At 39.2% G+C, this 15,657-nt stretch overlaps 1 protein-coding gene across 3 annotated transcripts in view; it reads left to right on the top strand.

The window, feature by feature from the left end:
- Nucleotides 1-15,657, top strand: part of SOBP (sine oculis binding protein homolog) — a 156,933-nt gene that overhangs the window by 35,893 nt on the left and 105,383 nt on the right. For all 3 annotated transcript variants that reach the window (XM_061207454.1, XM_061207452.1, XM_061207453.1), the window contains exon 4: nt 5,912-6,063. In XM_061207454.1, coding sequence (XP_061063437.1) covers nt 5,912-6,063 — 152 coding nt within the window. The remainder of the gene's footprint in view (nt 1-5,911; nt 6,064-15,657) is intronic.

Below are 15,657 nucleotides of genomic sequence, written 5' to 3'. Positions count from 1 at the left end.
GTGCCTACTTTCTCTCGATTGATCCTCACCACAGCTAGAGTTAGGGTGGGCATTACTATCCCTTAAGTGACTTGCCCACATCACACAACTAGAAGGGGCAGTATTAATACTTTCACCAGTTTCCTCTGTCTCCATCTCTCCATACTCCATCACAGTGTCTTTCAAATAATAGTGACTTAGGTTCACAAAGGAGTATATATTTGTTACCTCATTTGCTTAACAAAAAGTCACCCCCTTGAGCTGTAATAAGTGGATCTGCCTGTTGCTTTTCTTTTCTAGAGATCCCTAGCGATATGCCATTCCTCCCACCTCCTTCAACTTCTACTGTGCTTTAAATTCACATCTAAAAGTCATTCTGAAAATATCTGAAATTGTGCTACAGTATGATCAGACAGTAGTTTTTCTGTCCACTCTGCCTTCACTTGGCAGCCCTCAGCTTGCTCTACCTATATGCCCAGGGCTAGACATTAGCAAAGTAGTGACCAGAGGCTGCTTTTGTCCTAGCCTCTCCCATCTCTGCCCTCCTCTTTTCTCATTGGAGCCCTGTCCTTAGCCCTTCTCCTCACTCTCTGTGAAAACTTGTTCTTCAGAAAGAATCACTCATTTTAAAGCATAAATCATTATAGACAAATACATATCGAGCCTTCTTGCTTTCAGGGAATTTGTGTTTTAATAGGATATAAGAAATATTTAGCCCAGGAAATTACTCTCTAATGGTAGAATTAAATTTTTGTGAGCAGTTGAGGATACTTTTTGAAGCTAGGATATTCTTATTGGCATCTTTGAAGTTACACATGTAAGTGGTTCCCCACTTCACCCACATGGAAAGTCAGTCTTATCCATGTCCTGCTGTGACTGCCCTCCCTTACCAAAGAAAAAGCTGGGAAGAGTATTGCTTGCCTGTGAGTAGAATGACTGCTTCCTGAGATCCAGGTATATTGGTTCTGTCTCATCATTTAATGTTCAAGTGGCACTTGCTGGTGAAAGTTCAGACAGAATGTTTGCAGCAAATCCAAGTCTCATAGTCATAAAGAAGTAAAGGCTTGCACTGTGGACCTTTAACTTGTTTTTTAAAAAATCAGTCAACAAATATCGATTAACACTTCAGCTGTCTCCTCAAAGACTTTTTGACCTTTTGGATTCCATTTTCTTTGTCTATTAGTGTGTCATGGAGCAGTGTGCTGTGTAAGTAGCAGAGTCTGTGACACCTTTTAGTCCTTTTTGTGGAGGGACGTCTGTGTGGATGGTGTATAGTCTCACACATTTAGAAAGGCTGTGGTCTCTAAGGTGTAGTGGTCAAGAGCTTGGGCTCTAGAGTCAGATGCCCTGGTCTTCATGTTGGCTTTGGTATGTACTGGCTGTGTGATTTGGAGCAAATCACTTAATCTCTAAACCTCACTTTCCCCATCTGCACAATGGGGATAATGTTAGTGCCTGCCTGCGGGGTAGTGGCTGTGATTAAGATTAAGTGATGGATTTAAAGAATTTAGCACTGTGCCTGGCACTTATTAAATAGTAAATAATGGCTAACTATTATTATTTTCCTTTTGACTCAGTGGTCCAGATTTTCTCTGGGTCTCCCTTATGTTTATTTCTGGAACACAGGGAATTGTACAGAAGCTTCTATAGGACTCTTAAATTAGAGTCTCTATAGAGACTTTTAAATCACACTGCCTTAAAGTTTTTGGAATTCAATTATTCCAAGAAGGGCTGCAAAGAAAGCAAACTTTAATTCTAGTTTTTTGCCTGCCTTTCAAGCCATGTCTTTATTCTGTTCTTAAATATAGCTTCTTCAACAAATAGACTGATAGGGTGTTACCTGTGCTTTCATCTCATGGCGTGGAGAACACACAGGAATCACTTCAGATTGTCTTGCAGCTTGTCTCATATAATTCAAGTCTTGAAATGATTATCTGGACATGTGCATTCTAGGAACTGCTGGAAGAGAGAAACATCACCAGCAGATACTTTCAGACTTTTTTCCTCAGTCTTGGATTCCCATGAAAGTTACAGAGGGGTGGTAAATCTGCAGTTTAATCACTTGGGGTCCGTTAAGGCCCTCCTGATTTTTTGGGCTCTGGTCAGGTAAGCTAGTATGCATGTTCATAGCCAATTAAAATGCCCCTAGAATGGCCATCCTTATTTTTGAGTCACCAGATAAAGCAATCTCTCAAACAGCTTCAGCAAGGCATTCCAGAAATGCTTGACTTCATACTTTTCTGCACTATGATAAATAAATACAATTTTGATTTTATCTCAGAGTAGTTAATCTAAATTTCTCCTTCTGGGGTGTAACGTAGAATAACGTTCTATAGCTCTTTGAACGTTAGATTGGAAAGAAAATGCCCTAAATATTTTGCTTAATTAAATCCTAAAGAGGTGGTACAAACTTTTCATGATTAACTGAAACATGCATATTTTGACTGATGCATATTTATATGATATTATCATATGAAAAATTTATTATGTTATATAAACTATTCAATTTGGGAATGTGATTTAACGCTGTAAGCGTTTTGCATTTGTTGCTGCATTGTTCATTATGAAAAATACACAGGATAATAATGGCTGTAAGGAAAAATCTGTTACGTGAATTCTCTTTGAGGTAATCTCATCTCTAATGGCCAGGACCTTTTGCCTAAATATAAGAAATCAGGTTTTTCCCTAGTTTGAAGAAATATTTTTTAAATAAAAAAGTTTTGAAAGCAGATAAGGTTCAGAAAGCTAAAGGGCTGGGCCCTTTATTTTGCTAATATAAAGCATGCACACAATTTCTGGGTTTCAGATTAAAAAAAAAAAAAAAGATGTGGTTGTTGAAATGAACCTATCCCCTTGGCTTTAAGCACTTAAGAAGAGCTCACTTTTCTAGGGGTGCAGTCACATTGTTTAAGATGGGGCACCATCTCATGTCTGGTGGCAGAATTTTGAGCTAAGTTTTAGCTGACAAAATTAATTTTAATAATCACAGTTCTTTCTTAATTTCTAAATATATTAATAAAAATGACTTTTATAAGACTAGAATATCTGAGATATCTGAAAATGTTTTCTTGAACTTTTGGAATAATCCCTCTATCAGACTCTTCTTTGGAGCATTAGCTATTGATAGCAGTTTGGTGACAGAAAAGGAGGTGTCTGATGGAAGTTTTCTAAAGGGTTTGCCTTTATGAAACAGAATTTTATGAAAAAAGGATGGGGATACTGAATTATTTAACAAGGCAGATCCTAACCACCATCCTAAGAGTTTTCCAACTGCCAGATACAAAAGTACGCGATTTCTTTTGTCTCATCTTCCCGTTTTGTTACTTTGTAGTACAAATGATTTATAAAAATAACCTGCTTTAAAATTCTACTTTTTGTTTATTTGTTATCTCTGTTGTAAGAAACTACCCTTGCCTCCCCTAAAAAAAAGACAAGTAGGTCTGTGTGGTGATGATGGAGTAAAGCGTGAGAAAGACCCGTGAGTGGCCTTTTTGCCCCAGGCATCATTCCTTCAGGCCAGGCCAGAGCTCAGGCCCGCTGCCCAGTCTTCTTATAGCTTTGCTCTCTACCCTCTGTCATCTCAGTTTTAGTCTATGATAGTTAAAGATCTAGGACTAAAACACTTACATTTTTTTTCCCCCAAAGCAGACTATTGAAAGGAAGAAACTGAAAGGGGAAACCTAATGCATGTTCTAAAGTGAATCCTTGGGAAGTGGGTTCTCCTCGTTGAACTCTGTGGCCAAATAATTTCCCCCATAAAATCTTTTTTTCCTTACAGATTTCACCAGAATCAAGCTTATTGCCAACGGATCATTTGTGAGAGTTCTGCTGTATCATATTCTTTTTCAGGAATTTAAGATTTTAAAGCAGCTAATCGATTGGGAAAATAGAAACTATTAGTGCTAGTTAGTTTAGTAATGATAGATGATTATTTTCTAAATATAGTCTTTCTAATTTAATTTTTAAAACTCCTCCATACTCTAAGGTAAATTATAGAGTCTTGTTAATTTTTCATACCATGTAAGATGTCTGTATGTAGATAGATGCCATATTAGAAATCATACAAAATATAAATAAATCTTTTTTTTGAATAGAATAAATTATTAAATGCAGTCATTGTATGACATTTGAATTCATGTTATGACTCCATTTAAAGAAAGTTATTTTATCAAAAATGTTTGATTAACATCAAAGGTTGCCTTTTACACTGTCTCATTTGATAATTAACAATAAATTACAACATGTAATTTGTGAAATAAAAATGATCATTAAAATGACATTTATTCCATTAAGGTAAATAAAATGCTTTACATAGTTCTGAATGATGACACTCAGGGGGAAAAAATGCCATATCACTGCACTACAAATTAGTTTGCTTCTAATTTTGCAGGCTGATGACCGCACTGCCTCAAACCAAATCTTTTCCCTGGAAATGGAATGATTGCATGACAGACTCTATGAACCATGAATATGTCAACAACTCATGGCCTTGCTTAACTCAGACCAGGCCTTGCTTAGCAATTAGTCTTTGGGGGATTTTATTCAGAAATCAGACAACAGTATACCAGAGCTTGTTGGGGATTTTATGATTACCAGTCATATCTGGAGCATGAGTCTGGGTTAGTACAAAAAAAATTCATAAAGGAGGAATAGATGCACCTAATAGTGGCAATCAGTCATACACACACACACACACACACACACACACACACAGAGTCAATGGGGAAGACTGAGAAAACGTAAGATATAGTGAAAGCCCCTAGGAGGCAGCAAGAAAATATTTCTTAGACTTCTACTTGTAGTCTCTCCTACAGTCACTCCCTGTAAAGAGACCACTGTTTCCCAGACTTCAGTCATTTGAATATCACCATCACATTTTTGTTACAGCGTCTTACCACCTGCACTATGATTTCCTCAATATATTTTATTAACTGACTCACTTTAAAAGCCTTTCTTTGTTTTAAGCAGTAGTATTTGTGATATCCTGGGCTTGTTGTGCTAGTAAAACTTGTTTTCTTCTCTTACAAAGGAAAAGAAATACAGTAGTTTAAATATTGAAAATATCTGCATACCACCTAACATTATTCTGAGCATTCCCATGACGTGGGTAGCAGGTGCTACAGGAGCTGCAAGGACCACCAGTCTGGCTGAGAATGATCTGGGCAGATGTGTGACCTCAGGCCTCATGGCTGACACCCCCATTACCATTCCTCCATCCAGGGACCACGAACCATATCACATGGAGGGGAATTTAAATCAGGCCTGCGCCTCCCCGAGGACAGCAGTGCGGGAAGGCTGTATCACAGCTGACTGTTGTGTGAGCCAGGATGGTGCCTTTTCATCGTGAGAAGATGGCCACTCACATCTTTCCTTTCTTTGAGTAACAGTATCACTCGGGAACCATTATATTGCAAGAGTAAACAACACCCCCTTTCATGTAACAGTAATAGGGAACAGGTCAAGATTGAGCCTGGCTCCTGACTGTCCAAGTTCACATGAGGGCATCACATTTGTAGGTTAGCACTGGGCGACCCACCCAGTGTGGATCTTGTAGGCTGTCAGCAATACCTTTGAAGAAATGGGTCACTTTACAAGCTTCATTAGTACTGAGCCTGGTTTAACCAGGCAGAATAAGCATTTGTACCAGGATACCAAGTGCTAGGAATCCTCATGGCTCTGCAGTGATGCTCTGGTTTTTAAATAAATGATGTCTTTTGGAAACTTAGGAGACAACCAAAAAAAAAAGAAAGAAAAGAAAAAGAAAAAAGCACTGAGTCTTCCCACCAAGAGCTGGCTATCTACTAGGTCAGAAAGTGGTGAGGTACTGAAATTAAGATCAGACCTCAAGTAGCTCTGTGAGGTTCAGGGTGTGTCTAAGTTTGAAGGGATGTTTGCTTCTGATATGAACATTTTTCTTATACTTTTATTATAGAAGATGATGTGTCAAATGTACAAATAATGTGTGCCTGGTGCCAGAAAGTGGGAATCAAGCGCTATTCCCTGAGTATGGGAAGTGAGGTGAAAAGCTTCTGCAGCGAGAAGTGCTTTGCGGCCTGTCGACGAGCCTACTTCAAGAGAAATAAGGTAAGAGCACCGTAGAGAGAGGCGGCCCACGCAGGCCTCACCACCCCGTGCGCATGCGCCTCTTAGCTTCTAGCCGAAATCACTGCGCACCCCGTACTTTTATTCTTTCTGTTTTGTCTGTTCTCTTTCTCTGTCATGCTTAACCTTCTGGAATAAGGAACCCTCTTCTAATGTGTAACCTGCTCTTCAGTTTCTCTTGTCTTGGTGTTTGAATTCTGAGAGGGTGAATGAATCTGATGAGGACATGGTGGTCGCAGCTGGTACCCTAAGTTACAGTGTCTCTCCAGCAGTAGAGTACTAGACTAGGGTCCATGAAAGATAAGTGGTAGAGATTTCTTATCAAGGCTGAGAAACTAGCCACAGAAGCATGGCCAGAAAGCTTTAGTCCGCTCGGCTTTATACTTGTTCCCATTGCGAATATTGCTCTGGCTCTTTCCAAAATCTGATCCACAAATTCTAATCAAGAAAAACGTCAAGTCTTTCTTGACACCTTACGTTAAAGTTGACTGATATTGAGAAAAGATGAAATAATGAATACATGAACCAACCTTGCTCACAGCCAAGCGTTTGTGAGAAGCATGGTGGATGAACACAGGAACAGCCGTAGTTATGGTTTCTTTGTTTGTTTGTTTTGTTTTGTTTTAAGACATCTCAGATATAAAAATGTCCTTTTAGAATAGCATTAGCCACCATTGATGGGAAATGGAATGCATGATGTTTTTACAATCAACACACACATACACACACAGCTAATTTCTTAATCTTTTAAGAACTGCTATTGCATTTTGCCACCAATTACTGAAATAAATTGCTAGTTCTTGATTATTTTCCATTGATCTGTAAATCTTCCTTAATTCATAAAATCATCCACATTTTGCTAAGCATTTCCATTTCCATAATACAAGATCAGAATCTGTCCTTATTTGAAGCAAACAATTACTACTTTTTTAAGTCTGTTATTTGTAATCCTGAAATGCTAATTTTGTGCTCACTGCATTGCAAGAAGCACTGTTGCAGCAAATTATCTCCTGCAAATTTGGGTCACATTATTCTGCCAAAAAACATAATGCCGAAAGAATTAGGCTGCAGAATTCAGCGGGGTGGAATTTTAGTAGCAGTCTCTAAGAATTAGGCTCATAATCTTCACTGGAACAGGGAGGCAAGTAAGGAAATTGTCTGGAATTCTTTTGGGACAGTCAACAGTTCACTTTCCCTTGGGAGGGGCCGGTGAAGCTTCAGAGGAGGGTAGTTAGAGCAACGCATGGGAGACACGTTTTGTTTTAATATAGGGGGATTAAAATGATCTCAGACCCTGGGGCTCCCGTTTTTAATGCTGAGCACTGGGGTAACAATCACAAGAGTGGACCCAGTGCTTTCATCTTCAAAGCCTTACTTACCACAACAAAATACTTTGCATTCCATCCCAGAAGATGGCTATAGAACAGGGGTTTTGGTCTCTCTCTGATTCTGAAGGGTTATGCGTCTGAATCTTGATGGACTGCCTGTAGTGAATAAAATCAAGCAAGATGAATTTGTCACAATCCCGGTGATACATGTTACACTTTGTATAGTGATCCAACTTTTTAAGGCTTTGATGAAAGGCACCTGATTGAATTTGAAAAAACAGTTCATAATAATATATATATGTATAATATATATCATATATACAATGTGTACATATTTGTAATTATAAAGTTTAAGGTCAAACTGAATTTAAACTTCCACAGCATACAGTTTTGAAAAATAGATAACTGGGAGCCAAGATAGGAATTAGTATTTGGAATACTTATAGTAGGTAAAATCAGCGAGGGGAGAAAGACCATTACTTTTCACTTCCTGCAAGGAGTTATTGGGGTAGTTCTTTGAACATCCTGCAAAACCTGGGAGTCGCAGTGGCTTGAAGTTTAGCCAGTGGCTTTGAGAGCTGATCCCAGCAGCCCATTAGTGTACATACAATACCTGTCTTCTCTGCAATCTTCATGCTTATTTATGTATTCCAAAGCTCTGCCACACTAGACATTCTCGTTTTTCAAATAGAGAAATAAACTGGTCACATCACTTGCTGGATTCTTTTTTTTTTTTTTAATTTTAAGAGTGTTATCTCTGCAACAATATCCTATTGTGTTACAATAAACATGTACAGCTGCTGCATTTCTGTTAACTGATAGGATTTTGTGGTCATTTCATTCAGGGCTTGGGTTTCCTAATGGATTGTATTAGATACCAGTCTCCATCCTGCCATTTCTAAGAACTGCTGTAGTAAGCCCCAGGGTGTTCCCCACTGAAGACAATAGCAAATAGCTACTTCTGTTTTGTATCATTTGACAGTCTTTAGTCCTCATTATTAAAACTGTGGACTTTCTTAATCTTAGAAAGAGGGCAGAATTCTTCCCATCCCTACCTAAAAGATTTTCTGGCTAAATTCTACACTTTTAAATAATGAGAACTGGATGGAAAACAGTGAATAATGTGTATGCAGAACAGAATTTTGCCTTAGGTATAATGTAGAATCTAAAAAAACATGTAAAATTAACTATGCTGTAAATTATGCTTTATAATGACAGCCCGCTTCTTGGTGGATAGCATGCTGGGATCTAAAAATGGTCTCTAAGTTGGACCCAAATTGCACGTATAACTTTACAAAGAAAAATCCTAGTAGAAAAGGTAGCTAATTAGGAGCAGTATTCAGCTGACCTCTGTTTTGTGTCTGAGCAACACCTGCATTTGTGAATGTAATTTGGACAGCTGTGCCTGTGCTTCCCCTGCTATCCTCGTCACACATGGTTGGGGATAGAGGCAGGAACTGCTTTTCTGCTAAAAACAAGGACAAAAATAGCCCAGCTCTCAAAATGAAGGCCCACTGAAAATTGGCTCTTTAAATTTCATTTGCTTCTCAAACCTTTTTCCAGAGGTCTCTGTGTTTGTTTGATGGAGTAGGTTAAGAATGTCACATCCCTCTCTCCTAAACCCTGGTGCTGTGAAGTAAGGTGGGATGGACTGAAGCCAAGTTAACCCTTTATGGCATATAGGTTATATTTTTAAACCAATTTAAAATTTAATTCGAAGAGTAGTTTGGATTACTGTTAAGTATGTACGCTTTCTTCAGAATGCTTCTGCTAGAACTGTGAGTCACAGCTGTATTCATTTAAGGAACCTAACTGCTAGTGTACACAATTCAGGATGTTGGCTCTAAGAAGTGTACAGTATTAATTCATAATCATATTTCGTAGAATCCTTATCCCTATCAGGCTCAATTGCTGACTCAAAAGTGTTTGAAACAATGGGTAAGAAAAATACTTTTGTAGTCTATGGGCATCAGCCGAACAATGGGATGTCAATCTCATTACTTGATGCACTGGAGACTTTTCAGGGAACTAATAGCTCATTCTTTTCCCAGCCCCTTCTTTTCCCAGCCCCTTCTTGAGGCCACAAGTAGAGAAGAACTTGAGAACATTTCTAACCTAGTGATTTGCCTAGGAGTTGGAAAGTTGTAGACTCCATAGTGGTTTTGCAAGAGATGCTGAAATGTTTAGTCCAACTAATACCAGTTTTACTCTGCACAATAACAGACACTTAAAAATATTCTTTCCTAAGGGAGTGATGCCTTGTAACCATTATCACACTTAAAACAAGAGTAACAAACAAGATCACAAATAGTAGTCATTTCCAAATATCCTGTGTTTGATCTTTTTCCTTCTGCATAGGAAATATCCTGTTGTCTAAACTGATGCCCACAAATCAAGCAAGAAATCAAAATTCAACACAGATGTCCAACGCAGGCAATGTAAAGAATGATTGTTTTCTTTCCTTGTTCAGATACCAAATTTATAGTGTTCTTTGTGGATTAGTGGCATCAATACTTTAGTAATAGACACAAATTCCTAAGAGTACCAAAGTTTGCTTCCTTGTTCTAGTTTTTCCATAACTTGGGACAAGAATAGATGGAAATACTTCTTCAATATCACAGTGTTGCTGTTCCTCCACAGACTATAGGGGGAAGAAACCTATGTAGATAATAGTTAAGGATGAATTAAAAATAAAAAGGTTATATAGATAGAAACAACATTTGCAGATGATATCATTAAGATCTAACAATCTTGATAGTAACAAATGTTCAACGAGGGGAATATTGTATAATAAGCATTTCCTTTACTTTCAAACTATATCCCTGGATACACAGCATGTATCATCATATTATTTGGAGTTACATTTTATTTAGACTATTGGTCTTTTTATTAAACTTGAATATATCCTGGGGAAGATTCTCAGTTTCAGACTTAATTACAGAACCTACTAGTGCAAAAGAAATGTGTAACAATTGCCTTGTTAATCTTGTGATTAACCTGTCTACTTTTTTTCCTTTAAACACCTGCAAGATTTAATTTGCAAAATGGCTATCATTCATGAAGGTTTAGGGAAGGACATTAAATTACTTGTAATTAATGTCCCCTGACTGCCTGAAGCTCAAGCCACAGTCTTGCTTTTGCCAGTTGTTTGCAAATATTCTTGATTGACAGGAATGCTTAGGGAGCACTGGATTTCTTCCTGTGGATTCACCGTGATTTTTATGGGGCGCCAGTGAGCCTGTTGGGTCTGTCTACCTGCACCCTGCCCTGCGGGATGATTGCTTTGCTTCTGCAGTGTCTGTGCTGCAAGCCTGCCCACTGCCTGCACATAGCATGGCCTCTGCCTTTAATCTGCAGGCCAGTGGCTGAGTTAGTTCCCTATTGGTTGCAGCAAACGGGGGTATCCTCTGGAAGCTTTGGGGAAAGAACAACAAACCCACCTGTTTTCTTGTTCTCTCATATTTTGAAATATGGGATGGAATATTGATGAGCTGCTGCAAATGAGAACCTATGAGAAAAGCACCAGCAGAGGGGAGGGACGGTGTTGGTCCTTTGAAACACATTCAGGGTGGGGGTAGAACAGGAGAATTCTGGCCAGAGAAATAAGATGCAGGTCAGGTTAAAGTGATGCCTGGGCTCTTGAAGAAAGGCAGAAAGCGTCCCAGGACAGAGCTTCTGCAGGCCAGATGGGACCCAATGCCCTAGGAAGCCATCAATCAGAAGCCTGGGGGAGAAGCATGTGATCTTGTGTTTACCAGAGCACTTGACCACCACTTGGGAAACACTGGTCTAAGGAATTCCCAGAACACCAACAGAATGGAGCAAGCGAGTCTGTACTGAAAGAAAGGAATAGCAACCACGTCTAGTTTTGAATGGGCTACATTTGGGGAGGTTGTGGGGGAAACAGAGAAATAAGTTTAATCTGTTACCCAGAATAGGTGTCAACTTCTGAGTAACACTAGATATTTTAGATTAAATGTGAAGAGATGATTAAAACTCCAAATAGCTTCAAGCCCCAATACTATTTCTTTCCAATGAGCAGAGGGAAGAGGGAGTACTTTTCATAGATCTGAATCTGGTCACCTGGAGAGCAGTACACAGGGCTATTGACATAGATGCTTGAATGTTAATTTCTGTCAGTCTCTGGCCATCCCGGTGATAGCTCCTGCTACACACTTAAAGCAAGTTTTTCTCATCTGAACTGCCGGTAATTATCCAATCCATCTCAAAGGCACGCTCCCTTTTAACATTAAGCACAGTGTCAGATTGCATCAGCCGCATTGTGCTCTGGTGACTGCGGCTGCAGAGTGATGAATGTGCTTGCTTCGAGTTCATAGTCTGGTGTCTGTTTGGGTAGTGGGCAGTTCAGGGAAACAGATGATCAGGAAGGGATCTAGTTATTTGGGACCTGCATTCTCCTTATTGATCCAGTCATTGTCTTGCCGACTTTCTCACCTTGCTGCTAACAGTGTTCAGGTTTATCTGAAGAATGAGCTTTTAAAGAATTATCTAACGGGTCATTTTCATGTGCTTCTCCAGTCATAAGCTACGTGCAGCACAGAGTTACTCTTTGTGCCTGATTTTAAAAGGAAGGTGTCATGAGACCTTACTAGTAATGACTAGAGGGGAGAGAAGTTTCTAAGAGTGCTTAGTGCACTGTCTAGATAAACCAAGAGAGATGATTGTGCATTTTCGTGGGATTGTAGTTATGCTCTGTTAATTCAAATGCTTTGTTAAAAATGTTAACTGTCTAAAAAAGTGCATGCATAAGACAGGCCAGGTGGCTTGCTATGAGATATTTTAAGATAGTAGTTTGAGTCCAGAATTTCTCTCATATACTTTTTCAATGTCTGGTCATAAAACCTAGTACACCCAAGAGGGCCACATGCAGGAGATGCAAACTATAGGCACACCCGTGTTTATTTTTATTTCTCCCCCATCTCAGTACCTCTGGATAGCTTTGGTACACATAAGCAAAAGTGTGAACTGGGCAAGCCACGTGCAATTCTTTGTTCCTTGGGCTCTTTGCTCTTTGTTCTTATTATCACAGATTAGGAAGGAATAAAGAAAATCTTGCTACAGAAGGCCACTTAATTTCTGCCCCAGCCGCTCAGACTGAGAATGGGAAATTCCCTAAGTTACAATCCACTCATAGGGTGGCCACGCACACAGTGGAATCTAATGTCTCCTGACAGACTGCCTTTGGAGGTTACAAAGCCAGTCTGTTGCATTCTCTGTAAACACAGGCTGTGGGCCAGAGCGGGGCACTACTACAAGCTCTAGAAGGCAGATCAATGGTTTAATGAATCCACAAAAGATGCTTGAACTCTGCTGCAATTTACTGAGCACTCTAGTTAAATGAAACTCCTGTAGTCTTTAACAAAGATAGAGATAATCAATGGCTGGAGATAGAAGCCAGTGTCCAGTAATCACAACCTCCCAGAATTTGTGTTGTTGTCTCATTGCTAACAGAGCGTTAGTCAGGTCCAGCCTTCAGAGCGCACCACATCTATGTTGATATTTTCTGAATGTTTGAGCTGAATTTGGCCCGGAGATTGCATAAGTGTAGTAGCGTTACTTCTGTGAGAACTATTTGTAAAAGCTATGGAATATTAATTAAATTAACATTTTCTTAAGGCAGTGAGATTAAGCTTAAGAATGGCGAGCTTGACATGTGTTGTCTTTGTAAGGCATCCTGATGATGAAAAGTAAATAGGTGAATAAAATTCTTTCTTGATTAAGTCCTCAAAATGTCAAATTGCGTAGTGTTAAAAGAGCCCTGATTAATCCTTCTGTGGTAAAATATTCCTCATTAGTTTGCTATGGTTAAGGGTTAACCTCTCCTATTATAAATTCAGATATTAATGTATTTTCTGCTTAACTCATCTTCTAGTAGAAGAAAATACAGTTAGTAGATATATATTTTTTACTTCCAAATGTGCCTTGGAAACATTATACTGATTTATGAGAGAGCTTTGGAAGCATGTAGAAAAATTCCTTCATAAATATGTTGAAATGTATTTAAAAGTATTTAACCACTTTTGACTGTGGAAAAACAACTGCCTTGACTTTGAAATTATTATTTTTTTCCACAGAGATAGTAGAATTTATGACATAAATGAAAGACTTTGCATCCAATTTTTGTCACACAAACTTAAACTGAGTGTTTCACTTTCTTAACTAGCTAATTAATATAAAGAGAGCAGGCTTCTACCCCAATAAGTATATTTTGGGGGTTCAATGTGTAATAGGAGTTTTGAGGTATGATGACTGCTAGTCTGCTTCACAGGCCTTTGCCAAACATTCCGTGATAAAGTGGTGATTTCTATATGGATCCAATAAATGATGTGTTATCTTGTATTCTGTTCTGATAGAATGATTTCATATTACTTAAAATATGGCGAGCAGTTCTGTGACTGCACATCCAACTCTTTAGAAGAAGAACCTTTGAAGGCCCTGACACTTTCTGTGATCATTTGTAGGGTTGTATGTGTCATAAGTTGGAGCAATTTAAGTTGTTGGTGTCAAAGGATTTAGAGATACGGAGACCCAGGAGTAGGTGAGATAAACCTGGGCAAGTAGCTAAAGACAAGGGGGATTTGTCCAACCAGAGATGAGTGCCTCTGTGCTGCTATTTTGTTTGTTTTTAAGAGAAAAAAAACCAAGCTTGTTACTTATTCATCCATTCATTCTTAGAAAATAAAATGAAAGGATATATTAAGCTCCTATAATGTGCTAGGTACTGTTTTAGGTTTGGTGGACACATCATTGAACAAGAGAAAAATCCCTGCCTTAAAGGGACTTGCATTCCATTCTCTAAGGGCGATGGATAATATACAGGTTAAAAATATGTATATATCTAACACAATTTCAGGTAGTGATAAATGCTATGAAGAAAAAGCAGGGTGAGGGGTTGGCTAGTGACGAGGTGCTGTTTTGTATCTGATGGTCACAGAAGTTATCTTTGAGGAGGTGATGTGTGGGTAGGGATAAAATGAAGTGAGGGAGCTAGTCAAGTGAAGAGCTTGTAGCAGACGGTTCCAGAGAGGAGGGGAAGCAAGTGAGAGGCAGAGGTCCTCAGGCAGGAACAGGCTTGGCATTTTTGAGCAACAGCAAGAAGGTCAGAGTGTCTGGAGTTGAATGATCAAGGTGGTTAGGGGCCAGATCATGCAGGCTGGAGAGGTAATAGTTTGGATTTCATTCTAAGTGTGATGGCAGTTATTCGAAGGTGTTGAGTAGGGTACGTGACATGACCTGATTTTTGTTGTTGATTGGATCTCTGTCAAGGAAGTAATACGTTTAAGATCCTGGATGGAAAGAGGATTTGGAGAGTAAGAAAGGCAACAGCATTCCCATCAAAGTTGGGTGTGTCTGGCAATAGAAAACTAAAAATATCATATTCACTGAATTATTCATTGGTAGTTATGAAACATTTCCCAGTAGCAAAAGTGTGTTGAACCAATTTAGGTTTCTTTTTCTTTCTTTCTTTCTTTTGGCAAACTGTGGGAAGAAATGAACGGAGGATGGACGTTGCTGGTTAAATGTTCTGACACAGCAATTTTCTTTCTGTAGGGTTGACAGGGCTTGCTCCCAACCTAGTGGGGAGGTTTAGGCCTCAGGAGGCAAGCTCAAGCTCCACGCAGAACCCAACTCTTGCCCTGGGAGACCTGTAGCATATGCAGGTCTTCTCAAGCTCTACCCCTCAAAGTAGCATGAGGCAAAGGAGATGGTAACTTTGAAGGGGCCATCTTTGGATTAAATCACTCCAAAGTTTGTTTTATTCTAAGAGTAGACCTAATTTGGTGATTATGTACTTTTAGGGTATATCAGGATTTTTAACGCAAATAACAGAAGACCCAACTCAAACTGATTTACACAATGAAACACATCTTTTATCTGATGAAACTGTAGAGTCCTAAGCTACAGTATGCTTCAGGGTAGGTTGGTCCTGCAGTGCAGTGATCTTATCATGGTCTTATTTCTTCCCATCTCTATATTCTTCTGTATAGAGTGTTGGCCATATTACAATGCAAGCTCCCCAGAGGCCATGGGATGGCTGCTAGCAGCAATCAGGGCTATATGCCTCCTTGTTCACATCCAATAGAAGACAGAGTGCCTATGCCCTAGCATTCCGAGCAAGAGTCTTGAAATTCACACTCATTGTCTGTGCTTAGGTCACATGCTCATGCCTGAATTTGGGACTATGACCAGGGCAATGGATGTTTGAATTAGCCTGAGCCAATCAGAG

This window comes from Eubalaena glacialis, chromosome 12 (genome assembly GCF_028564815.1).
Source record: "Eubalaena glacialis isolate mEubGla1 chromosome 12, mEubGla1.1.hap2.+ XY, whole genome shotgun sequence".
In the NCBI taxonomy this organism is placed as follows: domain Eukaryota; kingdom Metazoa; phylum Chordata; class Mammalia; order Artiodactyla; family Balaenidae; genus Eubalaena; species Eubalaena glacialis.
The sequence above is the reverse complement of the archived record's forward strand: the minus strand, read 5'-3'. Positions and strand labels throughout refer to the sequence as shown.